This window comes from Sciurus carolinensis, chromosome 10, assembly GCF_902686445.1.
Source record: "Sciurus carolinensis chromosome 10, mSciCar1.2, whole genome shotgun sequence".
Taxonomy (NCBI): Eukaryota; Metazoa; Chordata; class Mammalia; order Rodentia; family Sciuridae; genus Sciurus; species Sciurus carolinensis.
In genome coordinates, this window is record NC_062222.1 from 140,298,195 (window position 1) to 140,311,504 (window position 13,310).

The window sequence follows — 13,310 nt, forward strand, 5'->3', positions numbered from 1 at the left end:
TGGGTCCTAGAACACGAGCAAGCGCAGCACTGCTGCCCAGGCCTGAGAAACAAACTTCCGGATCGACTTCAGTCTCGGTTGGAGCACCAGGGATCCCTCGGGCTACACGAGGTCAAGGCTGCTCCGGAGAGCATTCTTTCACTGTCCCTCTGGAACGGGGGCCGGTCCTGCCGAGGTGGGCACCCTTTTCCAGTGTCCCTGCAAGGAGTTCTTTATGGGCTTCAACTCACACATCTGGCAGTTGCCTGCAGAAGTGGACACGCGAACCCAGCTGTCTCCTATTAGGCCAGACAGTGAGGATTTGCCCAAGGTAGAACCAGACCATGTTGCTAAGGCTTTTATTTTGAAAAGAAGCTGTTTTTTTAATACAACATCATGTTGCTTATGCTAACACGCAATAGCTGAATTTTGTTCTTTTTAAGTGAATTAGTAAGTATTGTGAGCACTTATCTAGAATATGGTAAGCTCCACAGACATAACCCACTCCGACAAGTGCTGGTGGTATCTCAGTGGGACTCCTGCGTGGGACTGGCCTTTCCTGGAGGCCGCAGGCTAAATCGGTGTCAGTTACTTCTCTGTGGTCCCGGTGTTTATTTGAAGTGCAGGTTAGATCATTTGTGTTTGCATTCTATTCTTGTTGATTCTATTTATTCCCCAGTCTGTCTCTGTCTGCATATGAACGTAGGAGGGTTCTGAACCCTACGTGCTCTGTGGGCTTGAGGGCCCCTGGACCTGCGGGTGGGCTGGGACCAGCAGGCGGGCTGGGAGCACCGAGCTTTCCAGTTCCCGACTGACTGCGCAACTGGGGTTCTGTAAACATTTTCTTGACATCAGGCTGCAATAAAACTGCAGAATATCTTTGCCTGTCTCCCTGGAGGGGAAGCGGCGTGAGGTCCAAGCCAACCTTCCTCCTGTCTGTGCCACACAGACTTCTCGGGGTGTGTGGGGTGTCCATGGGGTGGCTGCAGAAAGCACTGTCCCACCAATGCAGGCCCCTAGGGAGGGTGCCCCCTCTCCATGGCTCATCCTTAGCCCTGAGTACCTCACTGTGGCCTGCTTCTGAGCCACTCTGGGAGAGACTGACCCCAGCTGCCCTCTGGCCAGCAGTGTGGACCTTCTGGGCTGTTCTGCACAGTTGCAGGCTGGATGGGAAAGAAGCGACTGTGTTTGTCTGACACCCAGGGCCCCAAAGGCCTGGGGTGCTGTGTTTGGAGCCCTGGGCGCCCCAGTCCCCCTTCCCTCTTTTCAGGTCACACCGTGGGCAAGGTAAGAATGGGCACTCTGTGGCCCCTGGCCCCAGCTCTCCCTGACTGAGTACATAGTGGCTTACAGCACCACTGGGGAGCCGGGAGCCCAGCGGAGCCGAGCCGGGAGTGCTGGGAAGGAGGGAGGGAGGGAGGAGGGCAGGAGGGAGGGACGAGGGGAAGACAAAGGAGCGGGTGCGGCCAGGGCCGGCGGGGGCGGGAGCAGCGCTGCTGGAGCAGGTCAGCCCAGTCAGCCCGCGGGAGGCTGAGAGCAGCAGGCGGACGGAGAAGCCCTCTCCCCCTCGTCTGCTGCCACTCTGGAACCAGGCAGGGCATAAGCAGGAGCTCTGGGTTCCAGTGGGGCCGGCAGCAGCCTCTCGCTCCTGTCAGGTGAGTACCCTGTCACCCAGGTCCCCGGGAAGTGCAGACCAGAGAAGGCCCTGGCCCCTGGGACCTCCCACAGCCCACACTGGCACGGCCACCCGAGCTCTGCTGCTCGCCTGCACACACCGTGCGCCACGCACCCGTGCCAGGCCCGGCTCCGGTGCCTGGAGGCACACCAGGGAGCCACGGCCGGCGAGTGCCAAGCCCACAGCCCCGTGGGCCTAGGCTTGGCCCAGCGCCCTCAGCAAGGCAGGGCGAGCGCTGGCCACCCCAGGGCCGTAAGGCTGCGGCTCCCTGAGGTCCTGGCAGGCACGTGGGCCGTCCTCTGGTGCGGGGTCCAGGGCGCGGGTGTGCACGGCCGGCTGGGAGCCCCTCTGCTCTCGCCCGGCCCTGTGGGCAGGGGCTCCCTGCTGTCCCTGTGTGCAGATGGAAAGCCTGAGCACCACCGCTGCCCGGGGCAGCTCCCTCTGGGCCCTCCTCCTGGCCACGCTCGGCTCCGCTGCCAGCCGGCCGCTGGGGGGAGAGGCTGTCTGCACGGCCCGGCCTCCGGCCAAGTACAGCATCACCTTCACGGGCAAGTGGAGCCAGACGGCCTTCCCCAAGCAGTACCCGCTCTTCCGGCCGCCCGCACAGTGGTCCTCCCTGCTGGGTAAGCGGCCGCCCCTGCCAGCAGGTTCCGCAGGCACTCGCCCCACTGGGAGGGCTCAGCACAGGCCGGTGCCCCACCCGCGCCCCATGCAGCTCGCCGCGATTCGGGGCGCTCTCGTCCAGCAGACCAAGATATTTGCTAAGCACCTACTGCATGCCAGCCAGTGACGTTCTGAGCTTGGCACATAGTGAGCAGCTGGGTGGCAGTCATGGGCAAGGTCAGCTGGACATCAGTCGCCCAGCCAGGGGCCCCTGCCATGTGCAGATACAGAATATCACCGTCTGCAAGTGGCAGGAGTGGACGAGGCTCCTTGCTTCCTGGCCGAGGGAGCTGGCAAGCGGGAAGGAAGGACATGGCTGGCATCCACCTGGGCTGGCCAACTGGGCTCACCTGGGGGGGCGGCTGCGGCCACCTGCTCACGCCCCGGCTGCTGCACAGGGGCCGCGCACAGCTCAGACTACAGCATGTGGAGGAAGGACACCTACGTCAGCAATGGGCTGCGGGACTTCGCGGAGCGTGGGGAGGCCTGGGCCCTGATGAGGGAGATGGAGGCCGCGGGAGAGAAGCTGCAGAGTGTGCACGCGGTGTTCTCGGCCCCCGCTGTCCCCAGCGGCACTGGGCAGACTTCCACGGAGCTGGAGGTGCAGCCCCGGCACTCGCTGGTGAGCTTGGCCCCAGGGTGGGCGGGGGTGCTGTCCAGGCTGCAGCCAGCTGAGCCTCTGCCACACAGGTGTCCTTCGCCGTGCGCATCGTCCCCAGCCCTGACTGGTTTGTGGGCGTGGACAGCCTGGACCTGTGCGAGGGAGGCCGCTGGAAGGAGCAGGCCTCCCTGGACCTCTACCCCCACGACGCGGGGACAGACAGTGGCTTCACCTTCTCTTCCCCCAACTTTGCCACCATCCCTCAGGACACTGTGACTGAGGTGAGTGGGCAGGGTGGCAGGGCTGGGCCTTGGGCTCCTGCCTCTGGAGGCGCTGTCCTCCCACCTGGCCGCTGGCCTTGAGGCAGGGAATGGAGTGAGACCGGGGTCCTGCAGGCCCCCTCCTGGCCTGCTTCCCAGCCTCCATTTCAAGGCTGCCTGGGGTGGGAGCCCAGCCCACAGCGTCTTACTGAGCCCCGTCCTCCTCCCTCGCCAGGCAGAGGGCACGCGAGCCAGCCCAGGGCTCAGGGGGAGGCCAAGGCGAGCGGGCCAGCTGTGCTGGGCATGGGTGTTGCTCAGACGAGGCCGACGGGGTCTACTTTCCAGCAGGGCCCAGCTGTACGCTGGATGCTGTGCAGTGGGTCACACACAGGAGGTGGACTTCCTGGACCCCTGTGCCAACGCCCCTCTTTCTCCCACACAGATAACGTCTTCCTCTCCCAGTCACCCAGCGAATTCCTTCTATTACCCGCGGTTGAAGTCTCTGCCCCCCATTGCCAGAGTGACCCTGGTGCGACTCCGGCAGAGCCCCAGGGCCTTTGTCCCTCCTGCCCTGGACCTGGTCAGCAGGGACAATGAGATCGTGGACAACCTCTCAGGTAATGTCCAGGCGTCCGATCCCCTGCACACTGCAGGTGGACAGGCTGGCAGAGACGAGGCAGCCACAGAGCCGGGAAGTGCACAGGTCCCTCGAGGAACACGTGTGGCCCCAGGCGCCAGCTCCCAGCGTCCCACCCTGGGACTCCGTGTCCACTGCTGGCCACATGGGAAAGAAGCCACAGCCGTCTGTGGCCTGAGCCACCAGGGGCTGTGACCCCACCACCCAGCAGTGCCACTTGGCCAGGCTTGTCCTTCATGGTCCCTGAGCGTGAGCCTCCCTGGGGCACCCAAGGGACGGCTGCCCTCGGGTCACACAGATCCGAGTCCCAGTAGCTGCGGGGGACGTGCCAGCATCACGGAGAAGGTGCTGCTGGTTCCTGGGGATGCAGGACGTGTCCAAACTGCAGGTGCAGCTCTCACATGTGCAGTTCAGAACACCCTCCGCCACGGCCCGGGCGTTAGAAAGAGGTCCCAGGGACGACGCCCACCAGAGGTGCCCACAGTGCTGGGGACGGATCAGAGTCTGCTCGGTTAGGCCCCATTTTCTCTTCATTGACCAAAGGAGCAGAGGGCAGCCAGAGGTGTCGCCTCTCACAGGGTGACAGCTGTCTCGGGGTGGCAGGTGCCTGGGTGGGGCAGCACCGGTGGGCCTGGAGGGGACTGTTCCCTTACTGCCGGCCGCCTCCAGCCCCGTGGGGTAGCCAGTAGCTGAGCTGTCCCAAGGCCGGGCTTCCCTCCCTGGACACAGGAGGGGCAGGGTGAGCCTCTCAGCTGCTTACAGGCCTTAAGAGAAGCAAGGGCTAGTTCAGCTGGCCTCGCAGACGTTCCTGGGGCCAGCCAGCGGCGTCGGCTGAGATCTGGCATGCCAGGAGCCTGCTCACCTCTGCCTTGCTGCCCCAGTGACGGGGGTCAGGCCTCCTCACAGCCTCTGTCCTCACGTGCGGCAGGTCAGGGCCTCACGGGAGGCTGGCTGGCACCATGGAGATTGAGTCACAGCCTAAGTCCGAGTGCCTCCCGTCCTGGGACTCCTGCCCCAGCTCTCAGAGGATGGTTCTGGGGTCCCGCCCACTCAATGGGGGGACAGCCTGTGTCCCTCACTTGTGCCACTGGGGGGAAGAGCCACGTGTGGCGGATCACCGGAGAGGCTCTGTCTGTCCCACGCATGGCGGGCATCCAGCCACGTGGCGTGGGACGTGTGGCAGTCAGGGCCAGGGGCAGAGGGCACAGTGCAGGGAAGGGCAGGCAGGGACAGTGTGGAGGAGGGACACAGAGAAGTGTGAGTGGGGAGGATGGGACGGGCTGGTCAGCGGGGACCACATTGTGGAGTGGGGGATGTGGTGTTCTAGAGAATTCCACTTAGAGCTGTCACCAGAGGGCACAGGCTCAAGCTGAGCCCTGCCACCCAACACCGCGGAGTCTAGGAGCACAACGGAATCCTGGTACCCTGCTCACACAGGCCCCAGGAAGGGCCTCACGCCAGCTCCTCACACCCACCGCGCCCGAGGCCGTGGGTTCTCTGCCTGGCACCTGCCACCATCCCCGGGGAGCAGACCCCACAGAGCTTCTGCTCCCCAGGGCAGAGGCCAGGCTGGGCAGCAGTGGGTGCCGCCCAGGAAGCTCCTACCAGGCCCAGGCCCCCCTTGTTTCCAGCTTGCAAGTGACCCCTGGTCTTTAGGCCGGAGAGGTCCGCGGTGAGGCCCAGGCCGCAAGCACTCACAGCCTGGGCCAGGGGCCCCGGCTGCCTGGGGCTCTCTCGTCCCCCCAGCCTGCTGCCCAGGGCCCTCTTTCTCAGGCCAGGTTCTGGGAATGCCCTGGGGTGTGTCTGCCTCGGAGGCCCCGGCTCCAGAGCGTCGTAGAAGACCCTGTCTCACCCTCTTGCTTTGGAGACGGCTGCTCTAGCAGAGGCCTGGCTGGGGCTTCCGGACACTCCAGGTCCTGCGCCAGCTCCCAGGCCTGGTCCTCGCCCTCCTTCCTGATCCCTCCAGCATCTGTGCTTGTTCTGGGGTCTCGTCCTTCAGCGGCACAGAGCGGGAAGCACGCTGAGGGTGTGTGAGAACCGAGCCTCGGCGTGAGGCCACCGCCCTGCCGCTGGCTGCTGGCACGCACATCTGGGCTCCTGGTCCCTGTGGGGGAGACCCTCCCTGGGCAGTGACCACAGAGAAGCGCTGTCCACCTGGCTGGACAATGGGAATTACCAGGTGCTTTAATTGTGATCCCAAACTGATGATTTTAAATTCCATGAATACAATGAGAACAGGACCCGGGAAGAAAGAAGAACAATACCAGAAATGCCTGTGTCCACCAGGACGAGGCCCACACCCCAAGGCTCACCAGGGTCCTCAGTCTTCAGCAACAAGCTGATCCGCGGGCCACTGTGGCCCACAGGACGGGCTGTGTCAGAGGCCCTCCACCTGGGGCAGCCTTCCCCAGGAGCCCCCGAGGCTGCCCTGCGGGGCTGTGCCCAGAGAGGCAGGACCGTCCTGCTCAGCAGCCCTGCTGGGCGGCAGGTGGAAGCGGGTTCCTGGACATGGCTTCTGCTTCTCCAAGCGCTCCTCACCCCCGCCCTGTGCTTGGTCCAGTTCCAGAAACGCCGCTGGACTGTGAGGTTTCCCTGTGGTCATCCTGGGGACTGTGTGGAGGCCCCTGTGGGAAGTTGAGCACCAAGAGAAGGACTCGCTATGTCCGCGTCCAGCCGGCCAACAACGGGACCCCCTGCCCTGAGCTGGAGGAAGAGGCTGAGTGTGTTCCTGATAACTGCGTCTAACCCAGAGCCCGCGCCCCACGACCCAGGTGGCCTCGGGCTCGTCAGCTCGGGCTACACAGGGCACCCAGGAGGACACGGCTGGCGGCTGAGGCCAGGAAGCCACATGCCACCCACTCCCGACCGCAGAGGGCCCCTGGTGGAGAGTGGGCGCGGGGCGGGCACAGGCCCTTCCTCGGGCACGCTGGCCCGAGGCTGTGGGTCCGCGCTCTGGATCACGTCCCTGTAAGGTCTTGCTGGGAGGCCACCTCCGCAGGAACACCCACCCCAACCGGGCGGTGGGAGAGGCCACGCCTGGAGCCCCCCCCCGAGCCCCGTGCACACAAGGCTGTGGAATACCTCGCACCCGGAGCCCCAGGCCACCCCCCCCCCACTCCTGGGGCGCCGCTGCCACCTCGAGCTGCTGCTGGCAGGGAGCAGGGTGGCCACACGAGATAAGGAGAGGGGCAGACTTGGACTTGGTATCCTGTCGCCACCTCTCTGCATTGGAATAAAGGCTCTCTGTCCCTGGTAAACACTGGTGGCCATCCCCACACCTCTCCTGGACCCCAGGGCAGAGGGACACTGGGTGTGTGGTGATAGGGGACACATTTGGGAGGACGGAGGGAGTGGGGAGGCCTGTCGCCAAAGCCTCAGAAGCAGCAGTCAGCACCAGAACTACTCCCAGAGCCCAGAGCACACAGCGGGGGGAAGGACGGGAGGCCCGGAGCACCTGCAGATGGCTGCAGCCACAGGGCCCTGGCTCTGTCCCCTCCCACGGAAACAGCTCTGCTGGCCACTAGCAGGCACCTGCAGGGATCTGAGCTCAGGGGCCACAACCTCCAGCCTCGAAGGTACCTTTGGTTGTTGGCTTTCTGTCACTGTGACAGAATACCTGAGGTCATCTTGGATCAGAGTGTAGAAGGTTTCAGCCCGTGGTCTGGCAGACCTATTGTTTTGGGACTTGTGGTGAGGCAGTGCATCCAGGTGAGGAGCCTGTGGGGTGGAGCTAAGCTATTTACGTCACAGCTGGAGTAGAAGAAAGGGAAGGGGCTGGGTCCCACTGTCCCTATCAAAGGCCCAGCCCCAGTGACCCACGACCTGCTGAAAGGCCCCACCTCCTGAAGGCCCACCGCCCCAGCAGCACCACCCCTGGGACTCTGCCGCACAGCTGCTGGGGCACACTCCAGCCCACGCTCTGCCGTGGGCTAGGGGTTTCCCGGCACCCTTGCTGCACATGCCAGAGCCCCCCAGTGCTGGAGCACCGTGGGCCACAGTATGGGCTAGAGGCACTTAGAAGATGGGACCCCCGGCCCTCCCCTAGCAGCCCAGACATGGGGATGGGCCCCCCTGCACCCAGGGGGCCTGGGAGCCCACTCTCAGGCTGGCTAAGACCCCTACCCCTGATACTTCCAGAGTCAGACCCCAGGTCCACTCCCACCACCCTGGACCCTGTCATCCTTGGAAAGTCCTGGACACAAGCCCAAGCTCACAGGGCCACAGCTGGTTTTCCTTAAAGTCTCCTGCAGGGCAAAACCTGAGGCATGAGGAGATGAAGGGAACAGCCTGGCCCGGAGGCTGCACTCTGCCCAGGATCAGGCACCCGGGAACCCCGCCCATGCGACCCACCACGCAGGGGCGCACGGCCCTGACGCCCTCGGCTGTGGGTCAGCAAACTGCAGGACCAGACTGCCAGCCACAGGGCTAGGATCATCTTACGTTGGGAGAGCACAGACAGCAGCTCAGGCCCAGAGTAGGAAGGCGCCAAGCTGATGGACTTAAACCTGAGCAGATGGACGACTGAATGCCGTCGAGAGAGGACGATCCTCAGACCAGACCTCGACCTGCCTCATGAACTGCAGGCTGTGGCAGGGCCTGCAGTCCTGTGGAACACCTCTGTGGCCCCATGTCTACTTCCCCGCCTCCTGTGGCATGGAGCTGGGCAGGCCCCAGGGAGGCTCTGTGCACAGAGAGCAGCAAGGGGCAAGGGTGGGAGAGGGAGGGCAGAGGACCCTGGAGTCACCCAGAAAGACCACGCGGGGCCCCAAGGTGTGCGACGGGCGATCCTGGGCCAATCTTGTTGCCCAGGCAACACAGACATACAGACCTGCATTTGACACACCTCCCACCGACAGCCCAGCAGCCGGCCTGGGGTGAGGAAGGCCAGTTCAAGGAGGGTCCACACTGTCCACACCAGAGGATCCTGGGTGGGGTCTGTGGCCGCATCATACACTGAACACTGAGCCTCCTGCAGTGCTCCATGGGCTGGTTGTGCAGGGGCGCTGGGCCCAGCGTGTGCAGCGAGAGGAGGAAGCCGTCAGCTGGGGGAAGCAGGAGAGTGGCCCCTGTGCTGGGCAACAGGCAGTGACGGGACCAGGGCCGGGCGTCTGTGGCGGGGCAGGAAGAAGGGAAGGTAGGGCCTTGAGAAATGAGAGGTGGGACTTGCTGGCAGACGGCAGGCGGAACACTCACACCCGCCCCACTGCAGCTTCTGGGCAGGACGTGTAGGTGGCACAACCCAGAGGCTGCCTGCTGCCTCCATTGACTGCAGGGCTGGCCCGTGCTCTGGGGAGATGCCCGCCCACAAACAGCTGGACTGCACTGGTGGAGACACCATCTGAGACGCTGCCTTTTCCAGAAGACCTCCCCTCTACTTCTCAAAGCAAGCAAGCAAGCAAATTGGATGGAGCTGCAGCAAGAGAGGCTGGGGTCCAGCCAGGGAAGGAGCCCTCAGGGCACTGGGAAGGGCGGGCTGCTGAAGGCCACTGAGCTGCACAAGAGCAGAGTCAAGACAGGGCTGAGCGGGCTTCAAGCCAGTGCCACCCGCAGTAGGGAAGACAGCGGAGACTGTCGACCAGAAGTCCCCAGCCCCCAAGATGGCCCTGCAGACCCCCACAATCACAGCGAGTCATGGACACAACACACTGATCATCTCAGACAAGAAAACAGTCTCCACCATGGATGGGCACCGGCAGAGTCAACAGAACCAGACAGCCCAGATCACTTAGGGAAACTGCAGAACTATATAAACAGGTAGTACAAAAGGACCGGTTGTTGAATGGCCGTTAGAAACAAATTTGGAAAGGAAAAACTACTAAATAACAAGCTATATCGGTGGCCCAAAGAGCTGAGTAGGCATGCGAGCACAGAGGGCGAGGCGTGGCTAGGGAACTGCCCACCCCTAGAGGGATGAGCGCTGCTAGCAAGAACCAGGGGTGGCAAGAGAGGCAGGTGTGGCCAGAGAGAACAGGGCGTGGCTAGGTGAGGCTAGGGAGCTGGGCGTGGCTGGAGTGGGCGTGGCCAGAGAGAACAGGGTGTGGCTAGGTGAGGCTAGGGAGCTGGGCGTGGCTGGAGTGGGCGTGGCCAGAGAGAACAGGGTGTGGCTAGGTGAGGCTAGGGAGCTGGGCGTGGCTGGAGTGGGTGTGGCCAGAGAGAACAGGGTGTGGCTAGGTGAGGCTAGGGAGCTGGGCGTGGCTGGAGACAGCCCTGGCTGTAGCTAGAGAGCTGGTGAGCGGGAAGATGGAGCTGAGGCTATCACACCCAGAATGCAGTGCAGACACAGCAGAAGGGACCCTTAAAGAAAATATGGAAGACAAAATGGGAAATTCCAGGATTCTTAAAAATTGTGACTCTGATGGAGATGATAGGCACGATGGAGAAGAGTCCGATTTCAAGTGAAAACAATGCAATGTAGAGAGCCGGTCAGAATAACAGTTGTCTGCAGAGCAGCACAGTGCATCCGCAACAGAACCAACCAGGGCAGCCCTGCCCCGCAGCATGTTGGAACTGAGTGCGGCGCACAGCGACCGTCAGGGCCCCGGGGAAGGGACACTTGTCCACGGGGGCGCTGCTGTTCAGTGACACAACTGCTCAGCAGCAGCCCGGTGGTCAGAGGCAGCTGGATTAGGCTTCCTAATGTCCAAGGCTACTGTCCACCCGAGCTGTGGCGCGCGAAGCACAGTCATTCGAAAATGGCAAAGGCTGCGAGTGCTTCACGCCAGGAGATCCGTCCTGAGGAAACTTCTCAAGGGTGCTTCAGGATGAAGCAAAACCATTCCGAGGGGATGGTCCCGGACTCTTAGATCTCAAACAGCGAAAGCATGACTTCCCCAGGGATGCAGGGAGAATGACCACAGTCTGGAAAGTCGGAAAGCAGTGGTGGAATCACAGGTCATTCCCAGGCCCCAGGAAAACACATTCAGGCTGGAAGTTCAGGTTCGAAAATTCAGAGCCAGGCAGATTTTTTACCCAGAGTCTTTGGACGCTCGGGGAACTGGCCTTCATTACCAGGTTCTGTGATGCCTCTGTGATTTTGTTACTGGACACAGCCGACCTGGGGAGGTAGGTGCACCCACACTTCCCACTCCAGGGAAGACAGGTCCCTAGAGCACTCCAGTAGCCGGGTGGGAGCTCCGAGGAGTTTCGGGTGCAATACAGCTTCCTCGCTGGGTGGAGCTCTGCTCAGGTGGCTTGCTTTACTTGTGTGAACTTTGGGAATCTGTGCTCTCAAGGAATTTGTTGATTTTGTCTAACATAACTCATTCATATTCATAATCTTCCTTTACTTTCCTCCTATGCTTGTAGGATTAATAGTGATGTCCCTTTCTCATTCTGACATTGGTAATTTGTGGTTTTTCTCCTTTTTCCTTATTGGTCCAGCTAAGTGTTTATTGAATTTATTAATCTTTTCAAAGAACCAGTTCTTTGTTTGATTACTTTCTTTAGTGTGTGTACATTTTGTTTTGATGATCTCCATACTTTAGTATCGCTCTAATATTTCCTTCCTTCTTCTTACTTTGGGTATAACTTGCTTTTCTTTTTCATTTGTGAAGGTGGGAATTTAGGTCATTCATTTAAAATTTTTTAATATAAGCATTGTAAGGTATACATGTAACTTTATAAGCACTGCTTAGGTACACATACAATATATTTGCATTGTAATTCAGTTAAAATATTCTCTTTCTTCCCTGCATCTTCCTTAATGTGTGGTTTGTGTAACTGTGTTTGATTTGCAGGTTCTGGAGGTTTGTCGTTTATGTTTTGTTACTGACACCTGATTCAGTGACATGTGGCCAGGAACACACTCTGACTTCGACCCTGCTGCACTTGAGGTGAGTGTGCAGCCGAGGTGTGGTCTGTCTGGGCAGAACCACTCTTCTCTGGAGGGCGCACAGTCCCTCTGAGGGTGCGCCTCACAGGTGTGGTCAGGCCCTGATGGGCCACGTGCGCTGCTGGTGCCCAGGATTCGCTAGCCTGCCCAACGCCCTTGCTGGCCTGTTGCTGGTGGAGGAAGCTGGGACCAGCGGCTGGAGCCCTGGCCTCCCTCTCTGGAGCCGTGTCCTGAGGTGCAGATGCGCTCCAGGTGCGGTCTTGCTGCATGGAGTGTCCCTCCGGGTCTGCCGAGTGCTCCCTCTGGTGGCCGCGGAGCCCTGGCTGCACACCCAGGTGCGCGCCTCTGGGACTGGGGCACACGGCAGGGCTCGCCTCCTTTTCTTGTGCACCATTTGGTTGCTGTTTGCCTTCGAAGAGCCGCCCTGCATCAAGCAAGTCTCAGCCACCTTTCCAACACCAGCTGCTCACTCTGTGTCCCTGTGCCACATGCTGGTGACCTGCCCCACGAGTCCAGCTTCTCGTTATCACTTATCTGTTAAGGTGTCTGTGATCGCTGATCTGCAGGGCTTCTGCTGTGACCATCTGGACTGTCCCAGGCCATGCCTAAATATGACAGCAACTCTGTCCACAGAGGCTATGCTCTGGCCCCTCCTGTCTCCAGCCCTCTCCTCTGACCTCCCTGTTCCTGAGACACAGCAGCATTGAGTCAGGACAGTGAACAGCCCCATGGTAGCCTCTAAGTGCCCAGGTGAAAGGAAGAGTCACACATCTCTCACTCTGAAGTCGGAAGCTAGGAAGGACTCGGCGAGGAAGGCATGGGAAACCAGGAGGGCTGAAGTCCAGGCCTCTTGCCCCAGGCAGTTTGCCAAGCTGTGGACGCAAGAGAAGTTCCTGAGTGAAACTAAAAGTGCTGCTCCAGTGAACATGTGGAGGCCAGGGAGCAGCGCAGCCTGCCCCTGGTGCCCAGGAAGCTGACCCGGGCAGAAGCCAGCCCACACCCCTCAGCCAGAGCCAGATGCAGAGCAAGGCCCAGACTCTCTTCAGTCCTGTGGTGGCCCAGAGAGGTGAGAGTGCTGTGCAGAGTGAGGGGCAGCAGGTTGGTCCAGGGCCTGAAGGGAGGAGGCCATCGTGCCACATGGCAGTGGACAGTGCCGAGTGAAGCAGGCCCTGGGAGGGGTTGTGCAGCCGCCCGGGGCCACCAGGCACTAAGGGAGGCAGCTGCGCTCACAGCCCAGGTGGGCAGATGGGAAGAGGGTGCCACCCGGGGCTCCACAGCAGGGGAGAAGTCAGTGCTGGCCCCACAGCTTGAAGGACAGATGGACTCTCTAGGGCACACCAAAGCTGGTGGCTCATTCCCCATTCTGAAAATCCCGGGGCCTGTAAGAACTCTGCCAGATCATTCTGCTGTGATTACAGTGGAGAAGCAAGGCGGGGTGACAGCGCGTCTGCTTATAACATGGCTCACTGAACATCTTGGGCCCACTGTTGAGACCTGCTCAGAAAAAGACTCCTGTCAAAGTACGAGCTGGGCCACGCCCTGGTCACCCAGGAGCTCTGGGGAGATGTACAATGAGGTGAGCCTGCTTCCCTGCTGCAGCCTGTGCCTCAGGGCCATTTTGACTTTCAAGTCTTGTTATTTAAGAAATACATTTTGTGCTGGGC

General features: G+C 61.1%; 1 protein-coding gene across 3 annotated transcripts; it reads left to right on the forward strand.

Moving 5' to 3' along the window:
- The first annotated feature begins 1,447 nt into the window (after positions 1–1,447).
- LOC124994561 (spondin-2) lies at positions 1,448–7,062 on the forward strand. Of its 3 annotated transcripts, none has more exons than XM_047566632.1 (6): positions 1,448–1,634; positions 2,055–2,277; positions 2,716–2,918; positions 3,008–3,199; positions 3,621–3,795; positions 6,376–7,062. In XM_047566632.1, the coding sequence occupies exons 2-6, from the start codon at positions 2,055–2,057 to the stop codon at positions 6,558–6,560; spliced, it is 978 nt and encodes a 325-aa protein (XP_047422588.1). In that variant the 5' UTR covers positions 1,448–1,634; the 3' UTR covers positions 6,561–7,062. The 3 variants fall into 3 exon arrangements, with proteins under 3 accessions (XP_047422588.1, XP_047422587.1, XP_047422586.1); XM_047566631.1 differs by having other exon boundaries at positions 1,453–1,634; positions 2,029–2,277; positions 2,716–2,939; XM_047566630.1 differs by having other exon boundaries at positions 1,454–1,634; positions 2,716–2,939.
- Positions 7,063–13,310: the final 6,248 nt, after the last annotated feature.

What these genes read in the sequence shown, in the direction of transcription:
- LOC124994561 (XM_047566631.1), top strand. Translation starts at nt 2,055, where the DNA reads ATGGAAAGCCTGAGCACCACCGCTGCCCGGGGCAGCTCCCTCTGGGCC. An exon ending in ACAGTGGTCCTCCCTGCTGG is followed by an intron (nt 2,278 to 2,715) that starts GTAAGCGGCCGC and finishes GCTGCTGCACAG; the next exon opens with GGGCCGCGCACAGCTCAGAC. An exon ending in CTCAGGACACTGTGACTGAG is followed by an intron (nt 3,200 to 3,620) that starts GTGAGTGGGCAG and finishes TCTCCCACACAG; the next exon opens with ATAACGTCTTCCTCTCCCAG.